At 49.2% G+C, this 26,619-nt stretch overlaps 2 protein-coding genes across 3 annotated transcripts in view; one reads left to right on the forward strand and one right to left on the reverse strand.

Moving 5' to 3' along the window:
• SH2D7 (SH2 domain containing 7) overlaps positions 1-12,787 on the reverse strand; it is a 37,124-nt gene extending 24,337 nt beyond the window's left edge. The window contains exon 1 of the mRNA XM_006116962.4: positions 12,579-12,787. The gene's annotated coding sequence lies outside the window, so the exon portion shown is untranslated. The remainder of the gene's footprint in view (positions 1-12,578) is intronic.
• Positions 11,536-26,619, forward strand: part of TBC1D2B (TBC1 domain family member 2B) — a 64,688-nt gene continuing 49,604 nt past the window's right edge. Inside the window, exon 1 of one of the 2 annotated variants that reach the window (XM_075897627.1) lies at positions 11,536-12,387. In XM_075897627.1, the coding sequence (XP_075753742.1) occupies positions 12,052-12,387 (336 nt within the window). In that variant the 5' untranslated portion in view covers positions 11,536-12,051. The remainder of the gene's footprint in view (positions 12,388-26,619) is intronic. The other variant, XM_075897628.1, reaches the window with a different exon arrangement.

The raw sequence follows: 26,619 nt of genomic DNA on the forward strand, positions 1-26,619 counted from the left end.
CATGTTTGCCTCTCCTGCTACGCGTCAGGATGGTTTCTTTCTGTGCCTTCAATAAGGCTTCTTTAAAATGCTGCCAGCTGTCCTGGACTCCTTTCCCCTTCATGTTAGCATCCCAGGGGATTCTGCCCATCGGGTCTCTGAGGGAGTCAAAATCTGCTTTTCTGAAGTCCAACGTGTGTATTTTACTACTCTCTTTTCTTCCTTCGGTCAGGATCCTGAAATCTACCATCTCATGATCACTGCTTCCCAGGTGGTCACCCACCTCTACTTCCCCTGTTAGTTCCTCCCTGTTTTTGATCAGAAGGTCAAGCTGCGCATGGTCCCTGGTCGGATCCTTCAGCACCATCTGGAAGCTCACAGCACCCAACAGTCACTGGTCTGTGGGCAACCAGTTTGGTGTGGGAAAGTCCACTGTCAGGGTCCTCCTCATTGAGGAAAGGTGCACTCGAGGTACAGCCCCTGGAGGAGGGGGGATTACTGGAAAGGGGGACCCTGGGGAAAGGAGAGGTTGGGGGTGTGGGGAAAGCCCCATCCTCAGGGGTTTCTGCAGTCCCACTCTCACACAGCCCTGGAAGGGGGGGGGTGGCCTTCATAGGGGGTGGCTCCTGGGGTGTTTCTGGGGGGGGAGGGAGAGGGAGCTCAGGGACCTCCCAAGGGCTCAGGCATCCCCTTTGATTCTCTGTTTTGTTTCTTTGTGTATCTACTTCTGCAGGTGGGGAGGGCCATAAACACCATCCTGCTGCGCAGGGTCATCCACCTGGGAGACCTGGACCCCAGCGTGGCCAGATTTGCTGCCCTGGGCTTCCCCAACTGCAGAAGGGATGGCGCTTGGTTCAGGTGCGTGTTCCATCTTGTGTCCAGGGACCTCAGGGGTGGGGGTGGGGTCCTGGGAGAATAGGGGGATAGACAGGAGGGGGGGCTGGAGCAGGGTCAGGCATGGTGTGGGGGAGCTGGAGCAGGGGCTAGAACTGGTGCCTGGTACGCCATCATCTCCCAAAGGGTGGCAAATATGTTGTGGCCCTGCTACAGCAGCTCAGTCCACATCTGGGCATGCCATTGTGCGTCGTCCCAGACCTTCTCGGTCAGCATCTGCTGCATATCCCAGAGGACGGACACATGCTCCCTCATGAGATCCTCTTGGACTCTCCAATGCCTGTGGTTCCCTGGGGGTCAGGCGGCTGGCTTGTCTGCTGGTGATCCCCCACAGTCATGGCTTGACTGGATGGGGAGAATAAAGAGAGGTCATCAGTCATCCCTGGAGATACTGTCACTGAGGCCTTGCCCACATCAGCAAGCTGAGAGTAACAGTTTCCAGGCCAGAGGATGGTGATGTCTCAGGAGAAAGGCCATGTGTGGCCTGGACAGCGGGCCCTGCCTCTCAGGGGCCCAGAGGTCCCCAGGTGACCATGCTTCCAGCCCCCCAGTCCCATGGACAAGCAGGCAAGGGAAGTGTGTAGCCACAGTGGGATCCCATGGATGGAAGAGGGGCCTGGAGCAGCCTGGCCTTCCATTGGGGTCGCACACACACCTGCGCCTGGCAGCTCTGTCCCCAGGAGTGGATACTGCCTCGAGCATGCAGGCATGCCCATGTACTGTGTGCAGCACTCCTCAGTCTGTGTGTGTGCATGCCCTTGTCCCCAGCCTCCTTCCAGAAGTGGCTGGTGGTGGTAGGGTGTCCCCCGCCCGGGTCAGAGCTATGTCTGGCCTCCCCAGAGCTTGTGAGTAGGAGCCAGGGGGTGCTCCGGGACTGCGTGGTGCAGGCTGGCACTGCACGTGCATCCACATGCACAGACTGCAGTGCAAGGGACAGGCCAAGAGGGCCGAGTGATGATCGCACCACAGCCCCTCAGTGCCCGCCACCCCTGCCCTGTGCATGTGAAAAACTAAGAGCACTCATCAGCTGATCCCTCCCTGGCCTCAGAGGATGCCTGGGAAACATCCAGGCCCTGGGAAACATCCGGGCCCTGGGGTACCAGCTCCAGCGTGATGGTGGTCACGGTATAGGCTGTTTCCTCCTCCTCGTCCTCCTCCTCCTGGGCTGGAACCCCCGGGCGGACGACAATGGGTGTGTCCAGCCCCGTGTCCAGCACAGGGGTGGGGAAGGGGCTGTAGCGCTCCCCAGAAAGCAGTAGGGGCAGGAGTGGGGTCCTGCCCCAGAACATGAGCTGAGCTCCCTCACCCTGGCGTAGGCCTGCTGGAGCTCCTTGACTTTCCTCCAGATATGCTCCAGAGTCCTGTGGTGGCCTCTTGTGGCCAGGCTGTTGGCCATCTGGCCATAGATGTTGGCATTGTGCCATCTGTAGCGGAGATCCCGGAGGGTCTCCTCCTCGCCCCATACCTCCAGGAGGGCCAGGATCTCCACCCCAGACCAGGATGGCACACGCCTTTTCCGGCCCCTGGCAGGCTCCTGAGAGCCCTTGCATGCTCTCTGGGAGAGCCAGTGGGCTTTGTGGGTGCCCAGATGTGTTACACTGGCAGCTGCGCGGTGTTTTGCAGCTCTCTGGGTTGGCTTCCATTCCTTCCTACCCCTACCTCTATTGCCTCTTAAAAGCCAGTTCCCCCTATCACTATCTTCACGGGGGGTAGAGGCTTCTCTATTGCTGCGCCTCTCCCTTTGACATGTACAAGAGCCGTGGGCAGCTCTTGTACATTTCAAAGGGAGAAGTGAAGGAGTGGGGACCTAAGCAGTCGCGCTCCCCCTCTTCCTTTGAAATTTACAAGAGCCACAGGCGGCTCTTGTATATTTCAAACACAGAGGCGCAGCGGAATAGCGAGCGCCCCTCCCCCTTATTAATTAAATTCCATCGACTACTCGATTAGTTGATTAATCTAAATTTAACACCCCTACTTGACACACTGAAAATGCATCATGATTAAACTAGTAGCCCTCTTACATTTCAACCCCTTCTATCTGCATAGTTTTAAAACATTTATTGGTATGAATTTTCAAGATGAATTGTAGAGTCCTGTGCATCTAGCAGGGCATGGATTTTGCAAACATAGGCCCCTCTCACCTTTCACCTGTGTAGAAACCTGTTGCAGTCAGAACATCAGAACATGTGGGTTTGGCTGCAAGATGAAGGCCATAGGAAATACAAAGAAAGGAGTTTTTGTTTATTTCACACTATTGTTTCTTAATCAAGGAGTGTATAATTTTGGCAAATTTTATTTCTCCCTCTATAAACCAGTTCTTCATAAATGAGAGACAGTGAAACTTTTGGGATCTTTTCTCTTTCCTATCACTGTAAGATATAAAAAATGCACAAAAATGTATGCAGAAAAGTTGATTTGTGTCCATGTCTCTTTCTTTCTCATTTTCTATTTGGTCTTTCACCTAGTCTAAGTCATCTCGCCACTTTCTCAGATACTACTATGTAATCGAAGTAGATTACACAATGGAAAATATTGCTCATTTAAAAAAAAAAAAAGACAGGAATCCATAAACTTAATTAGCAGATTATTTCCCTATGTGAGTCACCCTACCAGTTTAGGACATTTTTTTTAAATTTTATTTTTTCCTCTAAAATCCGCAATATCTCTTTTGTAACCTATGATGTCAGATTCAGATCACAAACACATAACTGGAAACCTATGCTACCTTTCTCCTTTGATTCTTTTCCCTTTGTTGTTGTTTTCTCTACGAATAAGGTTGTTTTCTTTGTCAAGATTTGCTCTTCTACCACAACAAAAAGATACCTACGACAACTTACCCTGTACAATATATTTGGCTTTTTTTAATGTCTGAGGTAGAGTTAATAAAGCTAAATTACATCTTTCCCTCTGAAATAGTATTATGCCTTCACTGCTCTTAATAACAACCAGACAACTTACAGCTGTATGTAGGCATCTTTCTTGTTTTAATCTGCAGGCCTATTCCGAGTCTATTTTTTTCATTTTGTGAAAAAGAGAGCAAGACTTGCAATGAATAGAGAATGTGAAACAGCAGATGAGCACCACCTAGTGTTTCTATAGAACAGTCGTTTTCAATTCTTTTCATTTGATTTGATCTGAGGAAGTGGGTCTGGCCTACGAAAGCTCATCATCTAATAAACCATCTTGTTAGTCTTTAAAGTGCTACATTGTCCTGCATTTTGCTTCAGCTACCCCAGACTAACACGGCTACATTTCTATCACTTTTCATTTGCAGACACCTAGCAAATTTCAAATGGATGTGTGAATCCCTTCGGAAATCTTAGACATAGTCTGCAGACCACAAGTGGAAAATCACTTCTATCAAGTAAAATTGTGGACCACTCTATGATACGTTAATACTATTCAACTCTCCCAACCATTTCCAATCAATTAAACTACATCACGTACTACTTAATCTTTTGGGTGATTAGCAGAGCCCTGCACATCTGTGGCTATCTGCTTCACATCTGTGGACAATTTTGATGGATAGTCCAGCAAATGCAGATACAACCATGCAGGGGTTTTCTCACTGATGAATCTGGCCCACTGCGTCTGGCTCGGGCAGCCGGCAGCCATTTGTTGAGGCTGAGTAGCACATCAGAGTTGGGGCTGTCCAGCACCTGCCCACTGCACTGCTTCCTGTCCTGTGGCTAGGGACCCTCAGCTAGCACCAGCATCTTCACTATGGCGCAGACCAGCCGTTCTGGCTGTGCTCCTTGGCAGCAGGGACCAGGGCCCACCCCCAGCAGTAGGGACTGGAGAAGGTGGGGCCCTGGCACCCCACCTCTCTGTGATAGCGTTACCAGGTGGCCTCAAAAAAATACCAAACACATTTGATCTCAGATGGGGGTGGGGACCGGCTGGGAGGGGAGTGGGGCTGGCCGGGAGGAGGTTGGCAGGGAGGAACCGGCTGGTGGGAAGCAGGGCTGGCGGGGGCGAGAGGGGTTCGGCAGTGGGGCTGCTCTCCCCCCCCCGCGTAGTTGCATATTGCCTGGCTGCTAGACAAACTCACACAGCGTAAGGGTGTCTACCAGCCAGGCAGTTCACAACTACGTACTGATACTCCTAATAATAATAAAACTTACCTAATTAGAACATTTCTCAATTTGTTTCCTGGGCAGACCCCTCAAATACCAGACTGTCTGGTTCAAAACCAGACACCTGGCAACCCTACTCTGTAATGCAACATGCACCACTGCTGCCAGGTGCTGCTTGTGATTCCCTGAGAGCACCATTCAATATGAGCCCTCAACCTTCTCTCCTCATTGTCCCTTCTCCTGGAGACCCTACCCACATGCTTCTCCCCTAGTTGCTATCTTCATGCTGCCTCTTTCCTGCAAGACCCCCTCACTTTCTACCCCCTCCGCTCCCTTCCCCATTCTTTGAGACCCTTGCTTCTGTGGGTATGGAGAGAGGTAAAAGCCAGCTAGAGGATCAGGAGTTAAATTGCAATCTGATCCCATCAGCTGCAGATGTTTATATCTGCACAGGGGCTCTAGTGATTAGCTCGTGCATAAGAAAGGGTTTACTTTGAAAACTGGATACATTGCTATTCATGAGGGACCCTCACATGATCTTCAAACTGCCTTTTAGAGGAGTATCAGGACTGGGTGGCAGTCTAGATCAGTAAAGGGCAACCTAGGCTAGTGAGTGGGCCAAATGAATGGCCTTCCTTCATCTCAGTGGGCCACAAGATTGTAACCAAGACGGTCTCCCCGGGATAGGGTAGTTTTGCTAACTGTGCTTGAGTACCTAGAATCTGCGGAGTGCGCCAATTAAACGTAGCAGCACTTTGACTGCAGAGATAGTGCATGGCTCTCCTAATCTAGTGTGCAATCACCACACATCTCACTTCACGTGCCCTTGCTTTAAGGATGTCTCACTCTTGTAATACCAGTGGGGAAAAAATTACATGGATGAAAACCAGCAGAATCTGCCAACCTTGTGGATGGGCAATGGTAAACAGACTGTCCCTCACATAGAACCCCGATTGGCTGCATGTGGCCCTCAGGCTACAGGCTGCCCACCACTGGTTAGGACAGAGCATGATGTGCTCCTCTGATCTCTTCTGAGCTGAATAGTCTCTAGGGGAAGGTCTACACAGCAGCGTTATTTCGGAGTAACAAAGAGCGTGTCTACACAGAAATCATCATTTCAAAAATAATGTTGAGCTGGAGGACATCTTACTCTGACTCCTGTAACCCTCATTTTATAAGGAGTAAGGGCAGTTGAAGGAAGAGTTTTGTTCCTTCGACTTCCTGCTGTGTAGACAGCACCAAAAGCCGAGTTACCCTATTTCGACTTAAGCTATTCAATTGACATAGCTCCAGTTGTGTAGCTTAATTCAACGTTTGCCCTGCTGTATAGATGTGCCCTAGGAGATCTTATAGCAAGTCATTGTGGGTGAGGTAATATTGGGACCAGCCTTTGGTTGGGAAAGAGACAAGCTTTCAAGCTTATTAGGAGCCACGTAAGCTATAAAACTTGTTTATTTCATCAACAGCACTTGGTCCATTTAAAACTATTTCTTCTCACATCTTGTCTCTCTGGGTATGTCTACACTACCCTCCTAGTTCGAACTAGGAGGGTAATGTAGGCATACCGCACTTGCAAATGAAGCCCGGGATTTGAATTTCCCGGGCTTCATTTGCATAAGCGGGGAGCCGCCATTTTTAAAACCCCGCTGGTTCGAACCCCGTGCAGCGCGGCTACACGGGGCACGAGCTCATTTCACGAGGAGTAACGGTAGTTCGAACTAGGAAGCCTAGTTCGAACTACCTAGTTCGTGCCGCGTGTAGCCGCGCGGCACGGGGTTCGAACCAGCGGGGTTTTAAAAATGGCGGCTCCCCGCTTATGCAAATGAAGCCCGGGAAATTCAAATCCCGGGCTTCATTTGCAAGTGCGGTATGCCTACATTACCCCGCTAGTTCGAACTAGCGGGGTAGTGTAGACATACCCTCTGATATCCTGGGACCAACATGGCTACAATAACCCTGAAAACATCTAGCAAGTGTAAGTTTCAGCAACTTTCTACCTGTTTGGCCTCTGTTGTAAAAGTGGCTTAGGGCCCATTACCTTCCACAGCATTGTGCCCTCCCTCTCAAGAACCTGAAGTGCAGTGGGCCACGTGCATCCATCCCACAAGTACAAACCACGTAGCACTATGTCCTAATATTTAACAGTATAACCCTACAGAGATTCTTGTTACAGATGTAAGCAGGGGCTGAACTACTGCTGGTTATCCACCAGCTAAAAGGAGGGATCTGCTCTGGGGGTGGATGTACTCACTTCAATTGTTTAACTCTTCAAGATAATTAACGGTTAACTGTTGATATGTAAATACAGCTCATGCCAGGAGGGGGAAGGAATCTGAGCTATGGTTATGGAAATCCAACTCTGCCAGGGCTGATGGAGGATCAGTGTTGGAATGGAATATGGTGTATTGAAAATAATTTGGGGCTGTTGTGGGGGTCACTATTCATGCAATGCCTAAATGTGGGAACTACAAAACATGACACCAGTGCTTGCTGGAGAGACACCATTACTGTAAGAGGTCTGCGAGGAACAAGCCTCCCCCCTTCCAGAGTTGGGGGTTGAAAAGCTAAAGGGCTTGAATCAGCCTGCTTCATGACTCCTAGGTGTGAGCTGTAAGACTAGCCCAACCTGCCTCTTTCCCCCTTTTGTTTTAAGGACAGACCTGAACTAGACTCCATGAGGAGTCTTTTGCCAGTCTAGGTGATGGCTAAAGAGTTGAAATCACTGGCTTGGCTGGGAGCCAGACCCATTGCAGCCAGCAGAGCGGCTGGTGGGAATGACCGGCGGGTGGCTGGTAGGAGTGGTGGCAGGCGACCAGCGGAGCAGCCAGTGGGAATGGCTAGCGGGTGGATGGTAGGAGCGGTGGCAGGCGACCAGCGGAGCAGCCAGTGGGAATGGCTAGCGGGTGGATGGTAGGAGCGGTGGCAGGCGACCAGTGGAGCAGTCGGTGGAGTGGAACAAGACAGCTGTTGGAGCGTGGTGGAATGGCTCATGGTAAAGACTGCAGCAGAATCGTACGGAGAGGTGGCACCGTCGGCCTCAGACCACGTAAGGTGTCCCTATCAACCCCCCTGTCTCCCTTTCCACCCAGGTTGAGAGGTAGACCCTGCAGGTGAACTTTTGAAGTCTGGGTGACACTGACCAGGGACAGAGACTTTTGGGGTGTCGGACTGTGGGAGATTTTGGGCTGCTGGACTCCAGAGAATCTTGGGCTATGTCTACACTGGGGAGATCTTGCGCCAGAGATATGCAAATGAGGCTAAGCGTGGAATATCGCCGAGCCTCATTTGCATATCTAATGAGCTGCCATTTTTGCAGAAGAGGCTCTTGTGCCAGAAGGAGCTGTCTACACTGCCCCTTCTTGTGCAAGAAAAACCCTCTTGCGCAATGCCATTATTCCTGAAAATAATCGGCGTAGTGGCACTGCATGAGAGGGGTTTTCTTGCACACGAAGGGGCAGTGTAGACAGCTCCTTTGGACGCAAGAGCCTCTTCTGCAAAAATGGTTGCTCATTAGATATGCAAATGAGGCTCGGCGATATTCCACGCTTAGCATCATTTGCATATCTCTGACGCAAGATCACGCCAGTGTAGACATAGCGTTGGGGTATTGGGCTTTGCTCATGGTTTGGGCTATGAACTCTGTGGTATTTTCCTAAGTTAATGCCATGTGACTTCTCTCTCTGTTTCATTAAATGAAACAAAAAACAGGACAATGTAGCACTTTAAAGACTAACAAGATGGTTTATTAGATGATGAGCTTTCGTGGGCCAGACCCACTTCCTCAGATCAAATAGTGGAAGAAAATAGTCACAACCATAGATACCATTAAATGTTTCTTTTCTACACTCAGACTCTGTGCTTGCGAGTGGGGAAGCATTGCCTCTCAGAGGCGCCCAGGGGTGTGTGAATTTCCCAGGCTACTGGGTGGGGGCTCGAGCTGGTTCTGTGTGAGATGGACCCCTAGATATTGAACCCGGCTCTGGTTGCTGCCAGGCCTACCCGGCAGAATGGTTACACAGAGAAAATGATTATCTTTGATAATGACAAACTGTACTCATGGTTCAGTCCCTGCAAGGTATTTTTTTCAGAGGGACCCACAACACTGAAAATGAATTTTGCAGCCCAATCCTTTCTTTGGGGGTGGGGGGAGAGGTGTTAGGTGGAGATCTACTGCTCTGTAAAGTCAACACAGTAAGTATTTAACCAAAGGCAAAGTACTGATGTTATGCTGATCATAATTTACCAATTTTTGGCATTTGTGTAATCACAAGTCTGAGCCAAAGGATCTGCACTGAATGCACTGTTGGTACATTTGTATTTAATAACATTGCTTAGATACTGATTTTATTATTGTTTCTGTTACATCAAAATGAGAACTTTTTCACAGTGTGTGAAGTACCTATATTCACAATATGGTGAAAAACACTCCCAGTGTTATGAAATAAGTAACTGAATACTTGTTATTCAAAGGAAAACGGCTCTTCCATTTGATATGTTTTGTAAACGAGAATGTTTGCACCCATAATGCAATTACAAAATTATTGGTTCATTTAAAGTAGGGATGCAAAATACTGTTTAACCAATTAAATGTTACGTTTATGTTTCACCAATTAACTCAGGCAAGGCTGGGCCTACTGGGCCAGAGGCGGGGGCTGCTCTGGCCAGGCCAGGCTCATCACATGGCACCATGCCGTGGGCAGAGAGTTACTCCAATCTGGCCAGGCTGCAGCACCCACAACCCATGGAACAGTGCAGTGCGCCCGGCTGGGCTGAAGTGCCCCCAGTCTGTGGCATGGCACAGTGAGCCCAGCCAAGCTAGAGCAGCCCCTCGCCTACATCGGGCCGAGGGCTGCTCCAACCCGGCAGGCCCACTGGTTAACTAGTTACTGGTAAGCATCATTATTTTTGCCATTTATATTCATTTTCTAAACATTGCTAAGCAACTGAATGGGTTCTGCATGCGAGAGCTGAATATGTAAAAGAAAAATCATGTGATGTGTGTACACAATTACTACAAACACTGTGATAATGCTGAAAGATGCAGCTGTCATTGATCAGTTCACATCTGGATTACATCTTTTGAAAAAGGACATACATGAAATAAGGAACTTATCTTCTTAAGAAGGGGAACTTTTGGTTTCAATGAACTAACTGCAAAAACAGTACATCCTGATTAGAATGTTGTAAGTGAGGAAGCTATACAGAAAAAGAGAGAGGGAGAGGGAGAAAGAGAGAGAAGTATTGAGAGCAAAAGCCTTGAGAATATAGAGCCTTTTTCTATGAATTGCTGAAACACAAATATTTCTGTTGACGCCAACAGCAGCTGAGCACGCAAGGTTAGGATGCTAAACGCTTCATAGGAATGATCCCACTGCTGGTCATTTGATGTTAAAGAAAAATATTGGAGACAATCTCTTTGACATTTAAGCATATCTGAATGAACGAGGACAGGGCGTTATGAGACTTCAAATAGTGCCAACCTCTCTCCTAGAAGCTCAGAAGAAGGAAGTGTCATCTTTTGTCTGCAAAATGACATTTTATAGGAAAGGCCAGATCTTGCAAGATGCTGAGTGCCTTCTGTGACAAACTGGCAAAAATGTCTGTATTATTACTACTACACATGACTTGGTTTCAATTTTGTAGGCTGCCTGTTTAAAGGCACACAACAAAATCAAAGAAGTCTATAATGATAGAAATGTAGCCGTGTTTAATGTAGCAATGTGATTTGTCCTTTTCATATTTGTTCATTTTTTTAATTGTATCCTTTGGTATATATGGTTGTGACTACTTTCTTCCACTATTTGATCTGAGGAAGTGGGTCTGGCCCACGAAAGCTCATCATCTAATAAACCATCTTGTTAGTCTTTAAAGTGCTACATTGTCCTGCATTTTGCTTCAAAGAAGTCTATAAAAGGGATGTTACAGAACAACACAGGAAAGCTGAAACAATGACACAGATAAGACAGGTGCAGGTACATATCTTCAAAGCAGCATGGAGAACAATGGAGCCATAACTGAGAGGTGCTATTTTTAGGTGCCAGCAAAATTACCAGGATTTGCTTTGCCAATGCTGACACCCTAAAAGATCAAAAGAACCTGAGCAGTTAAAAAAGTGCTCTTGACAGAAACAGAAGGGCAAATGGCCAGACAGGCTGGTTAGAATGTCAGTGAAAAACCTGGCAATTTAATAGTGATAGAAGGAAGTTGCAAGCAGTATTAATGAGAGCTGTCTGATTGATGGGTAGAGAAAGGGTAAGTTCAGGTCAGGGTAAGAAAATATGCACAAAGTTCTTTTTAGCCATGTGTACATTACACCGCTGCCTCAGTAACCCCACAGTCACAGACTACATCACTGTAGGAACTCTACCTCCCTGAGCGATAAAGATTGTGCATGGCCTCCATGTTGGCAAGTGCACATCCTGAGTTTCTGTTACACATGATTATTGGTTTTCAATGAACGCACTAACCCAGAGATAGACTATGCAGATTTCACAGAGGAGTAACAAGATTGAGAGGGATTCTAATGTAATCTGTCCTTTGGGCCATGAAATGGAACATAGATCGCAATATTTGCCAGCAGAGGATGCCTCAAACGGCAGATACGGAGCATTTCAGCCAAAACATGGAAGAAGATCAATCTTCCTCTCTCCACTTCAGCCTGTTGCAGACAGACTTCCTGCAGAGAGGCTGCGGGTTGCGTTACCCGCAAAGCCGATTTCAGGGCGGCTGGTTACTGGCAGCACCTCAGGAAGCAGGACCCCAATAAGCCTGGGGGGACCCGCCTAAGGAGAATTTCCTTGCCCGGAGCGTCACCAAAGCGTGCGGCTGTCAAGTGTCCTGGGGCATCTGGCGGGAGGCAGGGCCGGGGACAGGCGTCGGGTCCCACTTCCCCATGGCAGGGGCCCAGCTCGCCGCGCACACCGTGGGCCGCGATTGCACAAGCGGAGGGCTGAGGGGGGCGGAGCGAGGCGCTGGGACGGGGAGACCCGCGGCGGCTGGGCCGCGCCCGTAGCTCCCCTCAGCGAGCGAGGCGCGCGCACTACAAGTCCCGTCAGGCGGCGGGCCGGGCCGCCAGGCGGAGCAGGCCGCGCCGCGAGGGGCGATGCCGGCGGCGGGATCCGCCGAGGCGGCGGGGGAGGAGGGCGGCGGGGACGCCGCGGGGCCGGCCGGCTCAGGCGCGCCCAAGCTGTGCGGCTACCTCCAGAAGCTGTCGGGCAAGGGCCCGCTGCGCGGCTTCCGCAGCCGCTGGTTCGTCTTCGACCCCCGCCGCTGCTACCTCTACTACTTCAAGGGCCCGCAGGAGGCGATGCCGCTCGGCCACCTGGACATCGCCGCCGCCTGCTTCAGCTACCACCAGCCCGAGGCCGCCGCCGGCACCGGGGACGAGGCCGCCGCCTTTGAGGTGCACAGTCCGGGCGGCGCCGTCACCGTGCTCAAGGTACCGCCGCCTCGCGAGCGGCCCCGGCCCTGCCTGCTGGGAGCCGCCCCCCGCCCCCACGGGAGCCCCAGTTCCCCCCCTTGTTTCAGGGACCCCCGAGTCCCGCGCAGGGCTGAGTTGGGACCCTGCGCTGTCGCCCCGGGCCTCCTGACATCCCTGCAGCCGCCCCCAGGGCCCCTTTCCCCAGGCACCTCATCCTTTCAGTAGCTGCTGCGGATCCCAAGCTCCGTGTCCCCCCAGGCGGGGTAGCAGGTGGCTGCTGCGCGCTTCCCCTCTGCAATACCACTCAGAGCCCACCCTTTCCAGGGGAGAGCTTGACACTCCTGCTGGCAGGCAGCAAACAGGGGCCTTTCCCGGAGAGTCTGGCTCCATGTAACTCTAGTCTGTGACTCCAGCTAGCGGGTTCTCCTTCCCCACCGCGATTGTATATGAGAGATCACTTTCCTCCTTGACCTGCTGAATAGCACTGCCCTGTTAGACCAGGTATGGGTGTAACTGCTTCATTCAGGGGTGTGAAAACTGCCCACCCCTATGAGAGAACGCTATACTAACTCAGTCCAATGTAGAGGAGCTCTCCTTTGGAGACAGCGCCCTGTCCCTGTAATTACCGCTTCTCTGGAGATGAATTAACTACTCTCCACAGTTTACACTTTTGATGAGAGAGTATTGTAAATGTAGACTTGTCCGCACTCTTTAGTTTGCTATTATATTGAAGTACAAAGCATTTAATAATAGTACCTAAAGCTTTAATTAAAAAAAATTGTCCAGTAGCCAAATCTGAGACTAACTAGCCTATTTTTCAGCTTCATTCTTCTATCACCAATAAATTGAATGTACTTAAAGAGAACTGTAGGGATGCTAGGTGTAGTCATGTAAACAATTAACCTAATGATTACATACATTCCTCCCCCCTACTTGCTGTCTCTCTATCAGAGGCAGCAAGGAGGGGGGAGCTGCTGCCTGTGGGAAGGCAGCTTTTAAGCTGGCTCCCCACCAGCACCAGAGCCTGTGGAACTGCTTGACTACCCCACGCCCATGCTGCTGCCTGTGATATAGGATGCTGGAACGGTCTGTTCACAGAGGGCAGCAGCACAGGGTGGCACAGGAGAGCCATTCTGTGCAGGGAGACAGTTTTTAAACCGGCTTCCCTTGCAGACCAGCTCTCACCTGCCAGCCCGCGCTGCAGATGATACAGAGGCAGCAGCAAAGTGTGGCAGGGGGCTCTCCAGGAATGCACTGGCTGCTGGCCCCACTCCTAGGGACTATCAAATAATCATGTAACCATTAAGATGTTATGCAGTTATACTACAGGAGGCCCCCGACTTGCAATATATTTGGTTCCGTTGTAAATGTGGGCTGAGGATGTAAGTCGGGGGTTTCCAACCCCTTTCACACTTACAAAAATGGTTGGAACTTGGGCATTCTCAAGTCGGGGGCCTCCTGTATTATTAAATTAAATGATATCTAACATCCCTATTTTATTGAATGATTAGGTTTACATTTCTGCTGCTGACCAAATGCAACTCAGAAGCCAGCATTTGGGTTTGCTCTGTAGGCTTTTTGCCTAAACCTGGTAATTGGTAGGGAGTTGTAAGGTACAGAGTGCAGGCCCACTCCTTCAGTAAATTTTCGACCCAGAGTACAGAGAGTTTAAGAGCCTGTCTGATCCTTTTTAGCATGACTTTTGTTAAACGGTTTTTCTTTTAAAGTATGGTTACAGCTACTTTTCTGTGGCGTGATCTAGAAAGCTTCTTTATCTGATTTATAATCTAATTTTTTAGTTTATAGTTTTATAGAAAATGAAGGGCTTACTTTTTTATATGGAAAATGCCCCCAAATGCATCTTTGGGTATACATCCAGAACTTGGAAATAACCCAAAAAACTTGCCTTTTCCCAAGAAATGAAAAGAAAGGTTTTCAAAACACAGGCCGAAAGTGTAGTCTCAGAGTACTCCCAGAAGCAGACACCTTTAGGAAGAAAAATGTTTGTGGGACCTAGTCTGATCCCGTGAAGGGAATAGAACTCTAGAGTGGGTTGAATTTTTTTTTTGTCAAAACACTGTTCCAATAGAAAATTGCTTTTGACTTTTCAGTTAAATGAAAAATTCATGGAAAAAATCTGACTTTAAAATGTTAAAGTTTTTATAATAGATAATAATAACTATTTCTATATTGATGAAAACAAAATGTATACAACCTTTTTAGGGGGAGAAGTAGAGGATGGGGAAGTTAGGGGAATCATCTCCTTATCACAGGGTTGGGCAAAAGAGCCTCTGAGGGCCGGACCTGGCCCACCAAGCGGGTTGATCCCGCCTATGGAGGCCCTGCCACTCCCCTGCTCCCCCAGGTCAATCAGGGCCTGGGGGCAGGGAGAAGCGCATGAAGTTTCCTCTACCCTGCCCCGACCTGCAAGAAGCACGTGGCGCTTGGAAGCACCACGGAATCCTAGCAGGGCAGGAGGAGACTTTGCATGCTTCCCTGCTCCCAAGCCCCGATTGGTGCAGTGGCAGAAGGGGGAGCGCATGAAGTCTCCTCCCACCGCCAGGGGCACGGGCAGCTAGGGGGAACTGGGCAGGTGGGGCAAAGACTTCACTTGCTTCCCCACTGCCAGACCAATCATGGTGTGTGGGTGGGGAAGTAGAGAAGTGTCCCAGCCTCGTCCCTTCTGCCTAAGGCCCCGCCCCTTCCGGTGCAGCCCAGGGCCACTTCAAATATTTCTGAAGTGGCCCCTGGTAAAAAAATGATTGCCCATCCCTGTCTTATCAGCTCTAGTGAACTGCTTCTCAGGTTTGGAACCTAACATTTTATGACCTTGTATTTTATGCATGCATCCTTTTGTTCCATCTCATGATAAAGGACTTCATGGGTCTGGTCAGCTTAGAGAACAAGATTTTACTTTAAGTTCATTATTGGGGGAAGTGTTTTTCTTTCAGTATTTTTCCTGTTAATTTAATAACACTTTTTACATAAAACACTTTGTATTGCCACAATATATTTTGTAGGAACATTTGTATGCCATTTAGTAAAATATAACAAATAAAACATAGTGGATCTATATCAAGACACCTATTTATTACTGAAAAATTACTATTGAAACATTTTAATGGTGGAGACTGAAGTTACAGGGTGAGAAATAGTAAGATGTTGTGATTTTCAGCCTAAAGTAGTATATGATTTGTGTATATCTCTAAAGTGTTTACCAACAGGTCAATCGTGATCGACTGGTCGATCGAAAGGCCTTGACCAGTCGATCACGAAGCAACCGGGCCCCCTCCCCATTTTCCACCCACCGCCGAGAAGCCCCAGTACTTACCTACAGCGAAAATGGAAGTAGTGCCGGCTTCCCGTGGGTGGATGGAAGTCCCACAGCTTAGCGCCAGTTCCGGAAGTGCCCTGGCTGCTTTGCCAAGCGTGCAGCGTGGGAGGGGGCCCTGGCTCCGGAAGAGGAGCACGGAGATTTCTCTGCACCGGCGCAGGAGGCATGAGTTGTCCCCGGGGCAGGCGTGCGCGGGGCTTCCCTGCACCGCGGGGAGACGGGTGTGTGTGTTTTGGCCCCGGGGCAGGCGTGCGTAGGGTTTACCTGCGCTGCTGGTGTGAGTTTCAGCCCGAGGCAGGCGCGCGCGGGGGGGAAGGGGTGTATTTCGGCCCCAGGGCGGGCGCAGACGGGGTTTTCCTGCACAGGGGGGCGGGTGTTGGCCCCAGGGCAGGTACACGTGGGGGTTTCAGCCCCGGGGCAGGTGCGCTTGGGTGGGTTGCCCCCAAGAGGTCACCTGAGTGGGCTTCCATGCTCGGTGGGAGGAGGGGTGTCATGCCTGGCAGAGGCGCGCAACGGGGCTTCCTTCTTTCACGGGGCGGGGGGGGGGGTTTGGCACCGGAGGGAGTGCAGGACGGAGGCTTCCCTCCATGGCTGGTGTAGGGGACTCCCTTCCCTCGAACCTTGTTCCCTGTCCCCCGCCCTCCTGCCCCCCGTTCCCTCTCCCCTGCCTCCCCCTCAGTGCAGAAATCTGCCCTCCTGGCACCCTGAAGCCCCCCCTCCCCCGCAGAAACCAATCCCCACCAGCACCCTGTCCCCTACTGCAGAAACTTGTCCCCCTGCTCCCCTCTGCAGAAACTTGTTCCCCTCTGCAGAAACCAGTCCCCACTGGCACCCTGTCCCCTACTGCAGAAACCTGTCCCCCTGCTCCCCTCTGCAGAAACCAGTCCCCACTGGCACCCTGTCCCCTACTGCAGAAACCTGTCCCCCTGCTCCCCTCTGCAGAAACCAGTCCCCACTGGCACCCTGTCCCCTACCGCAGAAACCTGTCCCTCTGCCTTCCCCTCTGCAGAAACCTGTCCTCCTGCTTCCCTCTGCAGAAACCTGTTTCTCCCCTCTTCCCCCCCCCCCCCCGCCTGCCCCCTGCTGCTGAAACCTGTCCTTCTGGCACCCTTCCCCCTCTCCTCTGCTCCCATTGGCACTCTGTTCCCTGCCCCAGAACCCACTAGCACCCCTCCCCAGTACTGTCCTCTGCTCCTGACTGACTTTTCTATGAGTCAGTGACCCCTGACTCAAGGCAGGTTCCCTGCCATTCTCATAAATAAAGACAGTGCAGAAACTTTTTGTGTTTGACATAGTAGTTTATTAAAAAATGAAGCCTGGCCAACAGACCCCCAGTTGGGGTCAAGCCACCATCTGGCCACAACCATCCTGCATTCTCCCTTCCCCAGACCCTAGATCTGAGCCTGTCATACACTGGAACCCGCTGCCCTGAGCCCCTTGCATACCCCAACCCAAATTCCTGCACCCTCACATCCACAAGCCGGTGGCTTGCTTAGTACCCCAATCCTCCATCTGATCCCAACACTGCCCAGCCTGGAGCCCCCTCCCCGAGCCAGTGTCCCCTTCTCCACCTCCTCCTGCATCCAGATTTCCTCCCAGAGCTTGCACCTCTCACCCCTTCCCACACCCAAATCCCTCATTCCCACCCCAGAGCCTACACATCCTGTCTCAGCCCAGCGAGGGTCTGGCTAGACTGCTGGAGTTTTTCAGGATTCTGGAGTTATCCCAGAAAAACTCTTCTGCATCCAGGGTTGCATTTGTTCTTCCGCTTTTTTTAGTGGAAAAGCAAACATTCTCTTTTGGTAACCCCTGTATTCCTCTTTCCACGAGGAATAAGGGGGCTTCCAAAAGAAGGGGTTTTTCTGACATTTGGTCCAGTCTAGACAGACCAAATGTTGGAAAAACCCCTTCCTACAGAAGATTTTTTTTTTTTTTTTAAAAGCACCAGTATAAGGATTGGGGATAGCAAGTGGTGGAGAGGAGGAGAATAGAGAAGGTGGGGCTTCAAGGAAGGGGCGGGGCTTCAAGGAAGGGGCGGGGCAGTAGATCTTGGCTTGGTCTGTCATAGAAAAAGTGATTTTGGGTGTAAAAAGGTTGGAGACCACTGGTTTAGACCATTGCTTCCCAAACTGGGGGGGGGTGAAGAAATTCCAAGGGGGGCGTGAGGACACCCAACTCCTCTCCCCCCCTCTCCCCCATCAACTTTTGCTGCCCCGGTCAGTTCCTTTTTTTTTTCCTCAACAAGTTTTGCTTTTATTTGTGGGGGAGGGCTGAAAGGTTTTTTCAAAAAGGGGGCATGATGCCGAAAAGTTTGGGAACCACTGATTTAGACTTTGCTAACTATCTCAGTGCTTTGGTATTAATGGTGCTTAAATAAGAAATGCAGTGTGTATAATTTACACTCTTAAAGAATCTTTGTATGCAAATGATTTAATATCTTTATGAACAATAAGACAAATGAAATGTCTTATTGGAAAACTTAAGTGCAGTGATAATATACGTTAAAACAATATTGGAAGGGAAGATATTGTAAACAATTGAGTAGCTAGAACAACAGAACAGACTAGTGTGAACTACATTTTTTGCGTATTGTATAGCTATAATCCACATGTATATTACTTTTTATGTGGCTATATCTTCATCTGCAGTGTAAAACTCTGGCTTTGGGGTAAGTGAATTCTGGATTTGATTTCTAACTAGCACTTAGCCCTGCCAGCTGAAAATCTCCAGAAAATGGAGGCTATCTAGGGCAAATTGTTTCTCGAGTATGGTGGCATTCACTAGGAAATAGTGGAAAAGAGAACATTTATAATCCTAGTTACAACATTAAGCAATGAGTAACTTTTGCCCTGGACAAAACTCTAGCATGAGCAAAGGTAGGAGCCCCAGTCATAGCTTCATCAAGTGCTGCAGCATGGTGACATGGGCAGTCAGGCAGTACAAACTTGGGTCTGGTCATGTTAGTGCAAGCAATATGCATAAATAAAAACAAATGTCTTTGTCGTCTATTTTTACCTCTTAGGATTGTGATGCTTGTCTTAAGCAGTCATGTGATTGGCCATCAAAAAGCCATTGCCATATACAGTATTACTTACTTACTTACTGCCCGTTACGCCAATGGCGCATAGGGCAGCAACAAAGTCCTTCCACTTCTGTCGGTCACAGGCCAAAGCGCCTATTGTCCCCCAAGTGTGATGATGGTCTTTTAATTCTTGTTCTACCGTTCGGCGCCAGGTTGTTTTTGGTCTTACTCTCTTTCTCTTCCCATCTGGTTTCCAGTGGAGTGCAATTTTCGTAATAGATCCGTCCTCTCTTCGTAACACATGACCTATCCATCTCCAGTGTCTTTTCATAATTATAGTGGCCATGTCTTCTTGTTTACACTGAGACAGTAGATCTTCGTTGGAAATTTTATTTGGCCAAAATATCCTGATTATTCTTCTAAGATTCTTGGTATGGAATGTAGACAATTTAGTAAGGTCTCGTTGTATCATGCGCCAACATTCTGCTCCATAGAGAAGCACTGGAAGAACACAGCTGTTGTATAGTTTCAGCTTAGTGCGCACGCTGTACTTTGTGCCAAACCCCCAACCTGGAGGACCAGGGACCACACTTCGTCTGGTCTCTACCCTTCGACCTGTCTGGCATGGGAAACCCTACCAGGAGCACAAAGCTCCAGCCAGCATAGTTCTAGGGGTCATTGAGACACGCAAGCCCTCCAACCACGACAAGGTGGCGGTCCATCCTAGAGGGATATACAGTATGTGTAGTCCTTATTTAAAGATCAAACAAACTTTTTTTCCTAGAATCTTGGGGATATTTTGAAAGGAGCTGGTTAAGGAAAAGATGTAGTTGCTGGAAGTGGTCGTTAGTGTATGTTTGCACTAGTAGGTTTTTATTCTGTGTTTGTACAGCACTTAATACAGTGGAGTGATGGCCCTCAACTTGTTCCTTGACATTAGATAACACAAACTATAAGTAAGAGTTCTGGAGCTGGAATTTAATTAAGCTCTTTATTAGGAAGCAACTAGAACAGTAATACTTTAAGAACTATAATGTCTTGCAGCCAAATTCTACAGAAATCAAAATAAAGATGAATTGATGTTCAAAATGCTGGTGACATGATCCCATCCCTTGTTGAAGTCAGTGAGAATTAGATTGGGCCCTTGCTGACCTTCTTATGCAGGGTAAAAGCCTAGCTGACTTAAGAAAAAATTACACATGTGAGCACGAGGACTTTACTGAGGAAGAAAATTGAGTCAAGTGTAGCTTTCATCCTCTGCTATATCATATGCATCATTTTCCTGTTTGCTTTTTGTTCATAATTTCCAAATCTCATGGCATAGTCTTTCCCGTTCTGTACTTATAAATTTAAATGAGCAATAAGCTCAAGTTTATCCAAGAACATATTCCTACTTTACAATGCTTCAGATTAGCTTTTTCTAACTTTCAGAACCCAATCCTCAGAGCTCTTCAGCATGTATAACTTAATGGGAGTTGTAGGGTTAGCTGCTCAGTTACTTTCAGGATCTTGTTTTCCAATTTGACAAACATTTCAGGAAGTGTGTCAGTCTTTATGAAATAATGAGTCCCAAATTGGGATTGATGGGCCATCAGTAGTCTTTAAGCAACGTCCTGATTGCATGGTGCTGGTTTCCTTCTTATGTCTAACAATTAAAGCACAGTAAACAGAGAGTTTAGAAAAGAGGAGCAGCTAACGGGCTATGTCTAGACTACATTCCTCTTTCGACAGAGGAATGTAAATAAAGGACTTTGAAATTGCAAATGAAGTGTAGATTTACAGATTTCATGCTTCATTTGCATAATGGATTCCGATCGCATTTTTTTAAAGATTTTTTTTTTTTGGAAAAAAAAATGGTCTAGACGCGGCTCTTCCAAAAAAACCCCAAAACAACCCTTTTTCAAAAGAACCTGTAAACCTCATTTTTTCTGTCATTAGGGTTCTTTCAAAAAAGGGGTTTAGGCTGGGTTTTTTTGCAGGGGGGAAGAAAAGTCCTTTTTAAAAAAGCAATCGGAATCCATTATGCAAATGAAGCATGAAATTTGTAAATCAGCGCTTCTTTTGCAATTTTGAAGTCCTTCATTTACATTCGTCTGTCAAAAGAGGGATGTAGTCTAGACGTAGCCAGGGAGTTTTCCAAGTGAAGGAGGAGCCTTGGGGATTAAGAGTGTAATAGAAATATCTGAGGAGTCTCAGAAGGAAGAGAGTATGGATAGTGGAAGATCAGCTGTTGTGACCTGCACAGCATGTGCTATGTTTGTCTTCCTCCCAAAAGATAGAAGTGCATGCTGGCCTCCATATTGGAGAAGAAGATTAAAGAACTAGAGGCCCAAGTATTAACCCTTCGTTCCATCAGAGAAAATGAGGATTTTCTGGATAGAAGGAAGCATTTGATACTGCAGGCACAGGATGCTGAAGAACCACAGAGGGCAGTACAGAATGGGGGAGAAAATTGGCAGCATGTGACCTCCAGGAGATGAAAGACAACTCGGGTATCCCCAGTCCCAATAGAGGAAAGTAACCACTTACCCCCATCAATCAGCAGGCATGGGATGCATAGTCCTAGGGATGTGGGTTCGACAACCACCACTCCCAAGATGGGTGGTGGTGGTGGTGGTTGGGGACTCCCTCCTAAGAGGCACGGAGTCATCCATTTGCTGTCCAGATCAGGAATCTCGAGATGTGTGCTACTTACCTGGAGCTGGAATTTAGGATGTGACAGAGTCTTCCAAGACTGATCAAGCCTTCGAACCACTACCCTTTCCTACTTCACTACATAGGAATGACCAAGAATGACCTTAAGTGGATCACAGCAGATTACGTAGCACTAGGAAGAAGGATCAAGGAGTTTGAGGTGCAAGTTGTATTCTCCTCCACCTTCCCTGTTGAAGAAGGATCACTGAATTTTGGAAGCAAATGAATGGTTGTGAAAGTAGTGTTGGAGAGAGGACTTTGGATTCTTCGACCGTGGGATGCTGTTCGAGCACAAGGATTGCTAGGAAGAGCTGGGCTCCACCTAACAAAGAGAGGGAAGAATACCTTTTCAGGCGAGCTTGCAAACCTAGTGAGGAAGGCTTTAAAGTAGGTTTGTTGGGGATGGTGACCTAAGCCCTGAGGTAGATGGGGAAGTGGGATACTGGGATTAAACACAAGGAGGAAGATGCAACTGAGAAGGACCCTTGATCCGTACTGAAAAGGTAGGGCAATCAGATTACTTATCTGTGGTGTCTGTACAGAAACGCAGGAAGCCTGGGAAACAAGTAGGAAGAATAAGAAGTCCTGGCACAGTCAAAGAACTGTGATTTAATTGGAATAATGAAGACTTGGTGGGACAACTCTCATGATTGGAACACTGTCATGAAAGGATATAAACAGTTTGATCTGCTGCTCAAAAACCGGGAGGCAATAGTAGTGGAAGTAGATGTGAGTGGCAACCTGGGAGCAGGGATCATGAGATGGTCAATTTCAGGATCCTGATAAAAGGAAGAAAGGAGAGCAGTAAAATACACACCCTGGACTTCCGAAAAGCAGACTCTGACTCCCTCCAAGAACCGATGGGCGGGATCCCCAGGGACACTAACATGAAGTGGCAAGGAGTCCAGGAGAGCTGGCAGTATTTTAAAGAATACTTATTAAAGGCACAGGAAGAAACCATCCCAATGTGCAGCAAGAAAAGCAAATATAGTAGGTGACCAGATTGGCTTACCGTGGACATCCTTGGTGAGCTTAAACACAAAAAGGAAGCGTACAAGAACTGGAAACTTGGACAGATGACTAGGGAGGAGTATGCAGCAAGGCCAAAGCACAATTGGAATTGCAGCTAGCGAGGGATATAAAGGGAAACAAGAAAGGTTTCTACAAGAATGTTAGTAAGAAGAGGGTGGTCAGGGAAGATGTAGAACCCTTACTGGATGAGGGGATGCTGGCTGGGGGGGGGGGGGGGGGCTCCAGGTTGGGGAGTGTTGGGATCAGGTGGAGGGTTGGGGTGTTGAGCAAGTCACAGGCTTGTGGATGTGAGGGTGAAGGAGTTTGAGTTGAGGTATGTGAGGGGCTCAGGGCAGGGAGGTTGGGAGTATGATGGGCTCAGGACACAGATTTGCGGTGTGTGGATGGTGCAGAAGTGTTTTGGCAGAAGACTGAGTCTGTGGGGGTGCAGGGATTTGGAGATGAGAGGCTCAGGACAGGGGGTTCCAGTGTATGATAGGCTCAGATTTGGGGTCGGGGGGGATACAGGAGTGTTATGATGCTGCGGCCAGATGGGGGCTTGGCCCCAATTGTGGGTTTGTTTGCCAGGCTTCGTTTTTAATAAAATATTATGTCAAACACAAAAAGTTTCAGCATTGTCTTTATTTATGAGAAGGGCAGGGAACCTCTTTTGAATCAGGGGTCACTGACCCGCAGAGAAGTCAGTTGGGGCCACACAAGTGAGAAGCAAAAACAAATAACTCCCCCAAAACTCCCCAGGACTCACTAATGTGGCCCCAACTATGCTGGTGGAAGCAGGGGACATGGTACTGGGGAAAGGTGCTAGTGGGTGCTGGGGTGGGGACAGGATCCTAGTGGGGGCAGGGTGCCAGTGGGTGCTGGGGCAGGTGACAGGGTGCTGGTGGGTGCTGAAGCAGGGGATAGGGTGGTGTTGGGGGTAGGGGACAAGGTGATGGGGCAAGTAGCAGGCTGCAGGTGGGTGCTTGAACAGGGAACAGGGTGTTGGTGGGGGCAGGGAACAGGGAGTACCCGGCACGCACTTCCTCCCGGGACTCCTACCCTCTCCTCCGCCCCAGAGGAGGGAAGTTCGCACACGCCTCCTCCGGTGATTACTACCGCCTCCCTCCCCCACAGGGGAAGGACGTCCCCAGCACGCCATAGACCTGGCCTTTCAGGCACCGGGCCAGCTGTTTTGGGGGGTGGGGGAAGCAGCCAGCGCACTTCCTGAAAACCCATAAGTGGCACACAGCTGTAAGACTTCCGCCCACCCCACGGGAAGCCAGCACTACCTCCGTTGTCGATGGAGGTCGGTAGTGGGGCTTCTTGGGGGTGGAGGGAAATGGGGGGGGGCGCCAAACGTGATCAATGGGTTGGTGACCACAACTCTAGATCATGTCTCCATAGATATGGCCGTTCACAGCTCCTGTTGGCCATAGATCACTGTTCCTGGCTATTGGGAGCTACAGGAAGTGCCGTCGACCAGGACACTGCTTATTACAGCTCCCATTGGCTGGAAATGGCAATTCAGAGCCAAAAGGAGATGCAAGAAGCCATACATGTGGATATGTGGGTAAATAAGCATTTGGCAGACTGCAAGGAGCTGACCCTGGAAACTGCATCCAGCCTGAGAGTTGTTTATTGCCCACAGTGCCTTAGATGCACCAGTCTATCTTGCCACTGAGACAAACAGAGCTTATTGAAAAATTGTCACCAAAAATCACATCATATTTAGTTTGCTTTCTGTCCCAAGAGACCAGCCACTTACCCCAGATCAATTGGTATTCTAGATCGTACACTAAAGACAACACTGTTAGTCAGTTCTACAGTAAACTGTCTAAAATGTTATTAGCTAAGAAAAGGAAGTGAGGTTTTGAGAGTTTAAAGCAGGTCACATATATGGACAGGTGAGTCAAACTATATAATTCTGAATGGTAGCAGAGAGCGAACCTGCTAACTTCCCAAGACTGTCTCAGGGCTACCCAGAATAACTCTGGGGATCTTTGTCGTCTTGTTCAGTTATTGTGTTCTCTTGGTTTTTACTTTGATGTAGAATGAGGAATCCATTTTGAGTCTCTGACCTCCAATCATTTCACACAATGGCCACTTGCTTTGAAATCAGCACTTTTCTGTTAGAGTTCTTCATTTGCATTTCACAAGGCTTCTTTCCAGTTTGGTGGCTCCTTTCACGTGTTGTTTAGTTACAGGGTATACATAAAGTAAATGTTTGCTATTGCTTTCTAACAGGATACCGATGAGTGAAAGCAATGAAAGTAGCATCCCACACGTTTTCATGAAGTTTAAAAATCAAATGTGCTCTTATACGTTTATCAGTTACTTTGATCTATACCAGTGGTTCTCAAATTTGTTGGCCCGTGGCCTACCCTGCTCAATGCAGACCTTTCTACGGACCAGCCGCCAACCACCCATCATGACAAAATGGGTGCAGGAAGTGGTAGAGGGGTGTGGTCTGAGTGGGAGGTAGGGCACAAAAGTGGGCTGGGGGTGTGTGGGGTCTGTCCAGGAACTTGGGTGCAGAATCGGGCTGGGGGGCGGGGTGCTGGCCAGGAGGAAGGTGCAGGAGAGGGCTGGGGGTGGAGGAGTCTGGGAGAGGAGGAGTGATTCCAGGCAACGGGAGCAATAGGGAAAAGCCTCCAGGCAAGTGGTTTCCTGAGCTGCTGTCCTCCCAGGCAGGAGGAGGGGGAGTGGCAGTGCCCAGAACCACTTCCCTCCCCCACAAGCTGGATCTGTCTGCCAAGGCCTCCCCTCAGCAGGAAGCTAGCGCTGGGGCTCCAGCCTCAAAGTAATGACATAATTAAAACCCCAAATATAGATTTAAACTAAATAGAGTAAAAGGGTCATTAGAACATAACTATCTTGGGTCAGACCAGTTGTTTGTCTAGCCCAGTATCCTATCTTCTGGCAGTAGCCAATGCCCGGTGCTTCAGAGGGAGTGAACAGAACAGGCAATAACTATGTTAAGCACTGGAATAAATTGCCTAGGGAGGTTGTGGAATCTGTCACTGGAGATATTGAAGAACAGGTTAGACAAACATTTATCAGGAATGATCGAGATGAGGGATGTTAAGTAGTGATTAGTTTGCTAGTCGAGTGGTCAATAAGCACTACCGTGTTCCGCCTTTGAAATGTGCAAGAGCCCCAGCAAGGGGTCTTCTGCATTGCAAAGTTGAAACGCCACGTGGAGTCCAGGGCCAGCGGGAAGTCCTGCTGACTCTAGGCTCCGCACAAGCGCTTCCGCTTTGAAATGCACAAGAGCCCCTGCTGGGGGGACTTGTACATTTTAAAGTTGGCGTGCTGTGTGGCACCCGGGGTCAGCGGGGAATCCCGTGCTGACCTCAGGCTCTATGCAGCACTTCCTCTTTGAAGCCCTCAGCTGATCCCAGGCTCCACTTGGCATTTCAAAGCAGCAGTGCTGCACGGAACAGTCTCCGGCTGATCCCAGGCTCCACTGGCACTGCCGCTTTGAAACATGGTGTAGAGCCTGACGTCGGGCTCTCTGTCGCATTCAAAGCAGCAGTGCTGCACGGAGCAGCTGACCCTGGGCTCCGTGCAGCACTGCCGCTTTTAAATACCCCCCTCTTCTCCCCTCGCTGCCTCTATATATGAGAGGCCGCAAAAGGGAGGAGTGACCAGTCAGTATTTGCTTATCGGATAGTTGACTAGCCCTTTACAGTAGGGATTTAAATATTGGTTAATTGAATAGTTGAGTAACCTCATGAATTCTTATCGGTTAGTCGACTATTCTATAGTCCCTGGGGCGATTAGTCGACTAGTCATTCACATCCCTAGCGCACAGCCAGGGAGGTCAGGAAGTTGGTGGGGCTGCCGAGCCCGCAGCCAGTGGAGCCAGGAAGGAGTGGGGACTGCAGAGCTCACAGCTGGTGGGGCTACAAGTGCCTGCAGGGCTGCCTCTGGAGCTCAGGAGGCTGCTGCAGCTCATGGGGCTGAGAGGCGTGCAGGGCTGCTGCAGGCAATGGGGTCAAGGCATCAATGACAGATAGTGGGGAGCCTGGCACACCCGTAACCCCAACCTTCCCTGGTTTGGAGAACTCCCATGTGTGGAGGGAGCTGGACCAGGGAGGTCCAACCTCTTATTGTGCAAATTCTTCACAACAACTGGTGGGTGAAAAAGAACAACAAAAAGCATGAAACTGAGTTCTGCCATTACAAG

Source organism: Pelodiscus sinensis, chromosome 14 (assembly GCF_049634645.1).
Source record: "Pelodiscus sinensis isolate JC-2024 chromosome 14, ASM4963464v1, whole genome shotgun sequence".
Classification (NCBI taxonomy): Eukaryota; Metazoa; Chordata; order Testudines; family Trionychidae; genus Pelodiscus; species Pelodiscus sinensis.